This window comes from Diceros bicornis, chromosome 6, assembly GCF_020826845.1.
Source record: "Diceros bicornis minor isolate mBicDic1 chromosome 6, mDicBic1.mat.cur, whole genome shotgun sequence".
Classification (NCBI taxonomy): Eukaryota; Metazoa; Chordata; class Mammalia; order Perissodactyla; family Rhinocerotidae; genus Diceros; species Diceros bicornis.
This window is the reverse complement of record NC_080745.1, coordinates 13588335-13600565: the sequence shown is the minus strand read 5'-3', so window position 1 is coordinate 13600565 and position 12231 is coordinate 13588335. Positions and strand designations below refer to the sequence as shown.

Below are 12231 nucleotides of genomic sequence, written 5' to 3'. Positions count from 1 at the left end.
TATTTAGTCTTTGACTCGTGAATGAGATATCTCTGTTTATTTAGGTCTTCTTTAATTTCTTTCAGTAATATTTTATACTTTTGATTGTATACTTCTTTTACATTTTCTCAGATTTAGCCCTAAATATTTCATATTTTTGTTGCTATTATAAATGTATTTTTAAAAATTTAGTTTCTGATTGTTCATTGCTACTATGTAGAAATATAATTCATTTTCAGATTGCAGTTATATGTTGAGTGCTCTCCTGATGGTATATGCAGAGTACTGAGAAGCACAGAGAAGGAACAACCGATTCTACTTAGGGTGTCGAGGAAGGGTCACATAAGAAACAACATGAATTTTGTAGTTATTTTTTTGATTTGTAGTTGAATGTCTTACCTAAAATTCTAGATGAATTTATAGCAATTAAGGTATAAATTGTTTTAAATTTTTGAAAAATTATTTTTTAGAAGCAGTGTGCTGAGCAATACTCTAGTATTGAGTTTAAATCTTTTAAGTCTTGGAAATATTATGGAAAATATTAATCATATGTGAAAATAGAATAGTATTTTTCATAGCTTTATTTGTATTTATTCATGTTGCACTTATGCGTTTTTATATTTGTATGGATATGGGAAATTCCAGACTAATAGAAAAGTTGTAAAAATAACACAAGGAATTTCCACATAATCTTCACCCCGATTCACCAGTTTACATTTCTTCCCCATCTGCTTTATCATTCTTTCTCTATTTTCTTTTCCTGAACTAAGAGTACATTGGAGAGGGGCTGGCCTGGTGGTGCAGCGGTTAAGTTCACGCACTCCTCTTCAGCAGCCTGGGGTTCACTGGATCGGATCCTGGGCACGGACCTAGGATGCTCATCAAACAGTGCTGAGGCGGAGTCCCACATAGAGCGACTAGAATGGTGTACAACTATGACATACAACTATCTACTGGGGCTTTGGGGAGAAAAAAAGAAAAAAGGAAGATTGGCAACAGATGTTAGCTCAGGGCCCATTTTCCTCAAAAACAAAAAAGGTAAAGAAAAAAAAGAGTACATTGGAGACATTAGGCCCTTTTACCCCAAATATTTTATTGTATATTTCCTAAGAACTAAGACATTCTCTTAAATCAGCACAGCGCAGTTATCAAAATCAGGAAATTTAACATTGATAAAGTACTATTAGCTAATCACTAGTTGATATTCTAATTTTGTCAGTTATCCTCCTCATATCCTACTTAGTAGCGTGTTGTTTTTTTTTTTCTGGTCTACAATCTAATCCAGGATCACACCTTGAATATAGTTGTCATGTATTCTTTAAACTGGGACCGTTTCTCACCCTTTCCTTTTGTTTATTCACCTTGATATTTAAAGTATATAAGCCAGTTATTTGTTAGAATGTCTCTTATTTGAGATTTGCCCAATGATTCTTCATAACTAGATTCAGTGTATTCCCTGTGGTAGGAATCCCACTGAAGTGATGTCTCCTACTCAGTGTAGCTTTTAAGGAGAAAATTAATACCTGTTTATCCCAATATTTGTGATAGTGAGGTATTATAACTTGGTTAAGGTGAAATCTGCAGGGTTTCTCCACTGTCAAGTTAATCTTTTTCCCTTTGTAATTACAGTCATGCACCGCATGACGACATGTTGGTCAGTGACAGATGGTGTATACAATGGTGGTCCCATAAGATTAGTACCATATAGCCTAGGTGTGTAGTAGGCTATACCATCTAGGTTTGTGTAAGTGCACTCTATGATGTTCGCACAACAACAAAATTGCCTAACAATGCTTTTCTCAGAATGTGTCCCTGTTGTTAAACAATAAATGATTATAACCTGTAACTATGTATTTTACATACTTTGAGATTAAATATCCTGCCCTCATAAAACTTTCACCCACTGATTTTGTGGGTGATAATTTTTTTTGTGTGTGTGTGAAGAAGATCAGCCCTGAGCTAACATCCATACCAATCTTCCTCTTTTTGCTGAGGAAGACCGGCCCTGAGCTAACATCTATTGCCAATCCTCCTCCTTTTTTTTTCCCCTTTTTCTCCCCAAAGCCCCGGTAGACAGTTGTATGTCATAGTTGCACATCCTTCTAGTTGCTGTATGTGGGACGCAGCCTCAGCATGACCGGACAAGGGGTGCATCGATGCGTGCCCGGGATCCAAACCCGGGCCGCCAGTAGCGGAGCGCGTACACTTAACCACTAAGCCATGGGGTTGGCCAATAATTTTTTTAACTCCATCATTCCTTCTACATTTAGTTGGCACTCTACTGTAAGGAAGGATTTTCTCTTCTCCCTCATTATATATATGTATAAACACATGGATTCTTATTTTATTCAGTGGGTTATAATCCATTACTATCATCTATTTTGATGCTAAATTGTCCTAGATTTGGTGATTTGGGAGCCCTTCAGGTTAGCTGTTATGTCCCTTTAACATGTGCCCATTATTCTTTAATACACTTCCTTCTTTTCTGGCAGAAAAATATGTTCTAGGTTCATCTTGTACATGCTCTGCCCCAACTCTGGAATCAACCATTTCTCCAAGGAGTTCTGGATTTTACTTGGAGTAGTTTTTTAGAAATCAAGATTTGAGTACTGAGTGTGCTTATTGCTACTAAGGAGGCCATTCCTTCTATGCTCTCTCACCAGACAGAGCTAGGACATATGTTATACACACAAATGCGTACACATACACACAAACACATACACACAACTACAAATTCATGTGAGTACCTTCCATTCCCATCCAACATCACAGCATACATTCTAGTCTTCCTCTTTTTCATATTTGGACCTCACTTCCCCAACAGTGAAAAATGTGGCTCCCAGTGTCCTCAATTTATTTTCTCATTTGCTTAAACCTAGAATACATAAAAGGTGATTTTAGAACTTCTAAGCCATGCCACTGAAAAAAGCAAACCTGTTAAGTGGAGTTTAATATTTATTTACAGTTCTTTTCTTTTTTTTTGAGATAAAATTTACACACACCAAAGTACACAATGTTAAGTGTATAATTTGGTGAGTTTTGGCAAATATACCTTTGTATCCCACACCCTTATCAAGACATAGAACAACATGTCTATCACCCCAGAAAATTCCCTAGAGCCCTTTTCTGGTCAGTCCCTGTGCCAGCCCCAGAAACAACCACAATTTTTATTTTTTTCATTATAAATTAGTTTTGTCTTTTTTAGAATTTCATGTAAATAAATTTTTATTTAATATGCTCTTCTGTGTCTCACTTCTTTTTGCTCAGCATAATGCATGTGAGATTCATCTGTGTTTTTGAGTACATCAGTGGTTCATTCCTTTTTATTGCTGAGTAGTATTCCTTTCTATGATCATGCCATATGTTTTTCTAATTTCCTATTGATGGACATTTGGGTTGTTTTAACTTTTTTTTTTTTTTTTTTTTTTTTTTTTTTTTTTGTGAGGAGATCAGCCCTGAGCTAACATCCGCCAATCCTCCTCCTTTTTTTTTTTTTTTTTTGCTGAGGAAGACGGCCCTGGGCTAACATCGGTGCCCATCTTCCTCCACTTTATATGGGACGCCGCCACAGCATGGCCTACCAAGCAGTGCGTCGGTGCGCGCCCGGGATCCGAACCAGCGAACCCCGGGCCGCCGCAGCGGAGCGCGCGCACTTAACCGCTTGCGCCACCGGGCCGGCCCCTGGGTTGTTTTAACTTTTAAAGGCTTATGATGGTCTTTTTTATATGTCAACTTGGCTAGGCTACAGTCCCCAGTTATTCAGTCAAACACTAATCTGGGTGTTGCTGTAGAGATATTTTATAGATGTAATTAAGTCTATAATCAGTTGACTTTAAATAAGGGAGATTATCCTAGATAATCTGAGTGGATCTGAATCTGTCAGTTCAAAGGCCTTAAGAGCAGAGCTGAGGCTTCCTTGAAGAAGAAATTCCTCCTATGAACAGCAGCCTCTGCCTGTGCCTGAGAGCTCTAGCCTGTCCTTTGGACTTGCCTAGTCAGCCGCCACAATTGCATAAGCCAATTCCTTTAAATAAATCTCTTTATATATATCTCCTACTGATTCTTTTTTTCTGATTGACCCCTGGCCAGTACAAGACTATTATGAATAAAGCTGCTATGAACATTCTTGTATGCAGTTTTTGTGGACATGTGTTTTTAATTTCTGTTGGGTAAATATGTAGGAGTGGAATTTTTAGGTCAAAGGATGGATGTGGGTTTAATTTTATCAGAAAATTCCAAACTATTTTCCAAAATTGTTGTCTATTTTATGTTTTACCAGCAATATATGAGAATGCTACTTGTTCTACATCCTTGTCAACATTTAGCATTGTCATTCTTTTTTATTTTAGCCATTCTGTCGGGTATATGGTGGTATTTCACTGTTTTAATTTGCATTTCTCTGATGACTAGGGATATTGAGCAGTATTTCATGTAGTCATTAGCCAATTGTTTATTTTCCTCTGTGAGGTTTATGTTTAAGTCTTTTGTCTGTTTTTCTAAATTGGGTTGTTTATATTTTTATTATTGACTTATTGGAGGTCTTCAAATATTCTGAACACAAGTCTTTTGTCAGATATTTGTTTTCCGAATGTTTTTCCTCCAGTCTTGCCTAAGCATTTTCCAAAGATGTTTTAATATTCATATAATCTAGTTTTTCAATTTTTGTTTTTTTCAGGTACTGCTTTCTTTATTTTGTCTAAGAAATCTTTAACTATCCCCAATATCCTAAAGCCATTCTCCTATATTTTCTTCTGGTAGTCTTATAGTTTTAGGTTTTATGTTTATGTCTGTTATCTATCTCAAAATAATTTTTATTCATAGTGTGAGGTAGCAGTTGAAGTTTGCTTTTTTTTCTATGCGAATATCTACTTGTTCCAGCAACATTTGTTGGAAGGACTAACTTTTCCCCAGTGGATTGTTGTAGCACCTTTGTTGAAAGTCAATTGACAGTACAAGTGTGGATTTACCTGTAAATTCTATTGAGTTCCATTGGTCTTTCCTTAGGCCATGACCAAGTAAATGTTGAACCGAGGTATTTGAGTCCTCCAATTTTGTTCTTTTTTCGGAAATGTTTTGGCTATTCTAGGTTCTTTGCATATCCCTGTAAATTTTAGAATCACATTCTCAATTACTATTAAAAAAATCTGCTAGGATTATCAACAGGGTTGAGGAAAATTGACATTACAACAGTATTGAGTCTTCTAACTCCTGAGCATAGTGTATCTTTTCATTTATTTAAATCTTCTTTACTTTTTCTCAGTAGTGTCTTCTACGTCTTTTGTTACATTTACTCCTAGGTATTTTATGGTTTTTGGTGCTATGATTAATAGATTTTTAAAAGTTTTATTTTCCCACTGTTTGCTGCTAATATATAGACATATATACCTTTGATCTTACTGCATTTCCCTATGAGCTTTTCTTTCTTTTATTTTTCTCTCTCTTCTTTCTTTCTTTCTTTTTTAGTAATTCCTTAGGATTTGCTATGTAAACAATTATGACATCTGCAAATAGGGACAGGCTTACTTTTTTACACTCTTTATGACTTTTATTTCTTTTCTTGCCTTATTGCAGTGGCCAAGACCTTTACTATAGTGTTGAATAGGAGTGATGAGAGTAGTAATTCTTGCCTTGTTCCTGATCTTAGGTAGAATGTTTTCACCATTGAGTATGAAGTTGGTTATAAGTTTTTATGTAGTGATCCTTAATCAGATTGAGACAGTTCCTTTTTGTTCTCTCTTTGTTTTGCCAAGAATTTTAATCATGAAATGGATATTGAATTTTATCTTTTCTGCAACTTTTGGTATGATTATAGAGGGGTCTTTTATCTGTTAAGGTAATGAATTTCATTAATTGATTTTTCAAATGTTAAACCAAAATAAAAGCATTATTGTTATATCTTTCTAATGAATTGACCTTTTATTATTATGAAATGTTTCTCTTTATATTTCATAATACTGCTTGACTTGAAGTCTGTTTTATCCAATATTACTGTAACTACTTCCACTTTGTTATGATTAGTGTTTTAATGTTTGTTTCTTTTAATTTGTAGGTTCCTCCCTCTTGTCTTTCCTTATAATTTTTTTGTAAGCAACCCAGGCTGTTGGTCCTGTAGTTTCCCAGGGTCTGAATTTTGCTGATTATATCTTCAGGGTGGTATTTAACATGTTCCTCTGTTTTCTGTCAATTTATAGAGTCCATTTGTAATCTTGATCACTACATTTATTATTCTTTGTGTATAAAAGCTTCAGAGTTGTTTAAATAAACATGTAAAAAGTTAACCCGACCCCCAAAATGAAATTAATTTGGTTTTGGATAAAGAACTGATTTCATAATTAGCATGCCATGATTTGATTTTGTGTTCTTTTTATTTTTATTAAATATGTTCTCTATTTTTATAAATTTATATTTTCTTAAATACTGTATATTGTAGAGTCATTTTTTTCCCTGAATATTATGTCATTGTCATAAATATTTTCAGTATTGGACCTTTATTGTATGAGGGGTCATTTGTTAACAAATAGTAGTTCAGCTGCCTGAAAGAGTCAGTCTGCTTGTGTTTTATTTACTGGCAAAATTAGGGCAATTGTACTAAAAAAATCTTTAATCTTAGTTCTCAGTGTTGTCTTGTTTCTTCCTCTTTTTTTTTTCTTTTTTATATATGAAAAGTAATTTCTTGCTCAGGGTTTTCAGCTTTTCGTTTTACTGTTTTGTTGATTCTTGACAAATCAAGTGATTATTGAATTGACCATAGGATTTGGAATGAGCTTATTTAGTTAAATAGTGGAACACTTTTGACACCATCCCTCTTAATATGTCCAGGTCTGATGAATTAGAAATCTGTGTTATGTGGCAAGCTTGATGCATGTTCTCATCAGATGTATATTAATTATACTTTTTTCCCTCTCTTTCCTGTCATGCCATAATATCCTGGTTTTACAAAGCCCTTTGAAGTACCTTGCCTGTTGATAGGCAAATCCTAGATTTAATTTTTTGTGTGTGTGTGAGGAAGATCAGCCCTGAGCTAACATCCATGCTAATCCTCCTCTTTTCGCTGAGGAAGACCGGCTCTGAGCTAACATCTATTGCCAATCCTCCTCCTTATTTTTCTCCCCCAAAGCCCCAGTAGATAGTTGTATGTCATAGTTGCACATCCTTCTAGTTGCTGTATGTGGGACGTGGCCTCAGCATGGCCAGAGAAGCAGTGCATCGGTGCGCGCCTGGGATCCTGTATGTGGGATCGGCGAGCCACGTCGCCAGTAGTGGAGCGCGCGCACTTAACCGCTAAGCCACGGGGCCGGCCCCTTAGGTTTAATTTTAATGACACTTTTCTTAGCAGGGAATGTCTTAACGTCAAATTTCTTTTCTCAACAATTCGAACTAAATATTACCATAAGATTACTGACATTGAAGACAGTGGACTTTATGAAACACAGTCTTTATGCACTGAGTAGTCCATAAAAGACAAAAGTGAATGTGACAGAACGTATTTTGTTTTCTATGTTGACTGAGACATTCAGTCACTGTATTATAGACATTGTGCTGGCTTTTTGGAGGCATCATTTTTTTCTTTGTGGGAAATAATAACAACTCATTAAGACCAATAGTGGTGTTTTATTTTTAAGTTGATATTTGCCAATAAGATATTTCCACAAAGGAGGAATAAGTTAACAGAGACCCTTAGAAGGTACAGCTTTTAAGAAAAATCTTTCTGAAAAGTAATATTGTCAGATTATTTGTTTCAGGTACTGAACAGTACAGTGAATACACAGGCTATGCCGAGACATATCGTTGGGCCCGGAGCCATGAAGATGGGAGTGAAAGGTGAGTTTGTTTCTGACTTTAAAGGTATCGCGTGGCAAAAAGCTAAGGAATATAGGCTTGACGCTGGTATGTTCTGTCTTCTGTCTACTCTTCTTTCAGAAATTTAACTTTCTTTTTAAATTCAGTATTACAAGTTCATAAGTAGTTAAAACAGTATTACCATCTCCATATACCACAGGGAAGAACAGAGTAGTAAAAGCCAGAAATCTAAACCAAGAACAAGAAGGGCAGGCAGCCAGCCGGGTGGCGCAAGCAGTTAAGTGCGCGTGCTCCATTGCGGCGGCCCGGAGTTCGCCGGTTCAGACCCCGGGCACACACCGATGCACTGCTTGGCAAGCCGTGCTGTGGCGGTGTCCCATATAGAGTGGAGGAAGATGGGCACGGATGTTAGCCCAGGGCCAGTCTTCCTCAGCAAAAAAAGAGGAGGGTTGGCAGATGTTAGCACAGGGCTGATCTCCTCACAAAAAAAAAAAAAAAAAAAGCAATAAAAAAAAAGAACAAGAAGGACAGAACTCCCTTCACTTCTTTACCTCTTAGCTGCCATTTGTAAGCAATCAGTAGAGGTTAACTTTCAAGGCCAAACTTATTTAGAATAGGTTCTAATTAGAGCTTAACGCCTGTAACTAGCTTATTTAGTTATCTTTAACTTTTCTGTGAGATTTGGTAGGTGGGGGAAACGTATGTTGGGACAATTTGCCTAATGCCACAAAGCAGTTGACAGTAGAACCTACAATGAACTTTGCTGCTGCTGTCTTCTGTTTCTTTGTGTGTGTGTGTGTGTGTGAAACCTCAGCCCTGAGCTAACATCCATGCCAATCCTCCTCTTTTTGCTGAGGAAGACCGGCCCTGAGCTAGCATCTATTGCCAGTCCTCCTCCTTTTTTTCCCCAAGGCCCCAGTAGTTAGTTGTATGTCATAGTCGCACATCCTTCTAGTTGCTATATGTGGGACGTGGCCTCAGCATGGCCGGAGAAGCAGTGCGTTGGTGCGCGCCCGGGATCCGAACCCGGGCCGCTAGTAGCAGAGCACGTGCACTTAACTGCTAAGCCACAGGGCCGGCCCCGTCTTCTATTTCTTATTGAAATATATTTTTATACTTTGATATCCTTGCATCCCCACTAAATTGGTTTACCAGAGGTAAATTTTTACAGAAATGGTGCCTGAAAGCTTGTGTGTGTGTGTTTTAATGAAAAAGAGTCGTCATGGCAGAAAGAATCAGTTATTGCCCATGTAGCGGTACAAACTTATTCTTTGTAATATCTCAAGTCCAGCCCCTGGTCTCTTTCTCTTTGTTTTGGTTAAAATATGTGGTTGCAACAATTATCTGTGTGGATGTTTAATTCCTGATAATTATTTACAGACTAACATGAAGGTTTCTACTGCTATTCTTCAGTGTGAAAAGTTGCTTGGCATATCAATATATGCAAGTATATAAAGAGATGAGACATTTGGAATTTCACGTTTCCAAAATCATCTCACCCGGTCGTTCCTATTTACACAAGCAATGTGTTTTTGTCTGCTTTGCTGTCTTCGTCTTTTTAAAAATAGTTCTGCACAGTCAGCAATTGAGCACAGTAGGTAGAATGTTGTACTGAATCATTACACATTTTTTGTAACACTTGACTTCTTGGGGTTATTTCTTGAGCAATGTATGACGATGTTACAAACCCAGTGATTTAGAGCAAGTCTTTCAAAACAGAGGAGGAACGAGCTCTTGTAGAGATACAAATACCAGCCAGGTCTTTAGTATTAGAGGAGAACAAAGAAGTAAGTTCCTTTTGTTTGCCCCTAAATCCTTTAACCTCTGAGACTCATTGTAAAATACATCGTATTTATCGTCTCTCGATAATTTTTTATTTTACTGTTTAATGCCTGGCAGTCCACAATGTGTATGCCTTGAAATCTAAAAATAAAATGGTTCTTTCTGCCCTCCTATTTTTCTGAGACCTATAGCCACTGATTTGTTGGTTGGTTTTTAATATTTTAACCCTGCCAAAGTCTCAGAAATATGACCCCATGAAGGTTTTATTTTGTGAGTGCCTTTCCCCGTTCCTCATCGGACCCTGCTCTGTCCTGCCCTAGGGATGACTGGCAGCGGCGTGGCACTGAAATCGTCGCCATCGATGCTCTTCACTTCAGACGCTACCTCGACCAGTTTGTGCCTGAGAAAATCAGACGCGAGCTTAACAAGGCCAGTAACCTTATTTCTTAGTTCATCTGGCAGCTGTCATCTATTCACTGCCATTTTATTAATGCTGAAATTAATGCTTTCTGGTAATTCTTGCAGTGTCAGTATGTCTGCCCACAGCTCTCTTGATTTAATGGGTCTGTCAGCTTGTACAAGATGTACTTTCCATTTTGTAATTGTTTGATTACTGATGCCAGATAGACCGTTGCTTGATATTAAGCCCCACACATGCATTTATCTCATCAAGTACTTTTAGCTGCTTTGGAACATTATCATTGTAAAACCATATAGAAATGATTGAGCCCTGATAATTTTTTTCAGACCTGCCAAATGACGTTTTCTCTGCAAGGTATGCTCTCAGGATTAAAACAGATAAACCAAAAAAGTCGAGAACAAGTTAGATTGTTCTATTATAGGTAAGATTCACATGTAAATTGTTTATTGACTTGGTAATTTGACATATTTATGATGGAATCTATGATTTTCTGTGACGCTTAGTGCTGTCTACTATAATCATTTTCCTTTTTTTATTGTATTACAGAAATATAAAAATGAGCCATACCTGTTGTTAGTTCAGATTTTCACTACTGTTAACCATAATAAATAAACTCTATCGTACAACAGAGTGCTGATTCTATTCTCTAGATTTAGGACCTTACCAAAACAGTTGGTATTTTCTCTAGTTCCTCAAATTACTCTCATAGCCAAGAAGACTGACCCAATTATGAAAACCATTGTTTAACTCCCACAAGTAGGATTTGATTATGAGATTGTTTATTAAGATAGTGAGGTTTATGGTTTTGCATGGCTATACCTGTGTCAGTCCCTACATAGACTTTTGATAATGACAGCACTGGGTGTACCATTACAAGAGGATTGGGAATGCCCTTGGATCGGCATGTGTGGCCTTCAGTACATCGTCTTCACATCTTTTCCCTGGGTCTTACCACAGGAGCAGTCTCTGTGGTGCTCTCCTTATCCCAGCTCAACCATCTTGCTTTTCATATTGCTTGTAGTATTATAAACATTATGTATGTAAACAACCAAATAATCCAGAAAGGCTTCTCCTACACTTACAACTTAGTAGATATTTTGAATATAATTACATTTATTATCTTATATCCTAATCTACTTTAGAATCTAATTTATTGTTTAACATGTTTTCTTATATATAATTTATTTAGGTTATTTTAATGTTTAGAGTTCTCAAAGGAATCTCATAAAAAGTTTGAAGAGTAAATGCACTATTTTCCAAAGTCGAACTTGAATAACAGATGTTTGTTTTTTTTTTTAAGTAATTCCTTAGAAAGCTATCCAGAAAGACTGTTCTTTGGTATATCAACAGTGATAATTTTTCTCTTTTACCTGACTCTGAAAGTCAGAGATTTGCCTGTACTGAAGAATACCTTTTATTATATTAGGTACATTTTAAATGTAAGCCTGCTTGCACTGTTCTAAACTCTTGCCTTAAAGCAGTTGTCTCTAAGCATGTGATATTTTTATTATATGGCATAGCAAGTAGAGTAAGAAGATTTATCTTTAGATTTTGGAGTTACTTATTAAACATGTATATGTTATGAATTTATCACATGGTCATTGATACTAGAAGACATTTATATAAGCAGTAGGTAGTTTGGAGAGAAGTATATGAAAAGGAAATGTGTTTAACCATAATCATACATTAACACAAATTTAAAGGTTCCTTGTTTTCATGGATGAAGTCTATATTCCCACAAATACTTTTCTGTAGGAACTAGATCATTCACTTTTAGAAATTATCCGCAAATATGATCTTTTTAAAAGATAACCTTAGACATAAATAAATCTTTTCTTTTTTAATTCCCCATGGCCAATTGATGTTCTCTATATTTATTTGTATAGCACTAACCTTCAGTTTATCTGTCCTCAGAGACACCAGAAATTTTAAAGACGTGAAGCATTGGTATATGTGAATAGGTTAAGTTAGTTGTATATAACACTGAAAAACATTTATTTGTAGAATGAAGTTAGTTGTATGTAACATTGGAAAACATTTATTTGTAGAATATAGAGTCCTTATGAGACACACTTTACACAAAAAGAATGAGTCTTTAAATAACCTGGCAACAGAAGTTTTTATTTCATTCTAATTGGTCAGTGCCTACCACATTGCTTTGCTTATGGGAATTTCTCAAAAATATTTGTTAAATGAATTAGTCAATGATTAATTAAACTTCTTAGATATTACTAATACAGTTTTTTAAG

The 12231-nt window shown here is 36.1% G+C and overlaps 1 protein-coding gene across 2 annotated transcripts in view; it reads left to right on the top strand.

The window, feature by feature from the left end:
* Positions 1-12231, top strand: part of PARG (poly(ADP-ribose) glycohydrolase) — a 124629-nt gene that overhangs the window by 93702 nt on the left and 18696 nt on the right. For both annotated transcript variants that reach the window (XM_058542866.1, XM_058542868.1), the window contains exons 14-15: positions 7722-7800; positions 9882-9990. In XM_058542866.1, coding sequence (XP_058398849.1) covers positions 7722-7800; positions 9882-9990 — 188 coding nt within the window. The remainder of the gene's footprint in view (positions 1-7721; positions 7801-9881; positions 9991-12231) is intronic.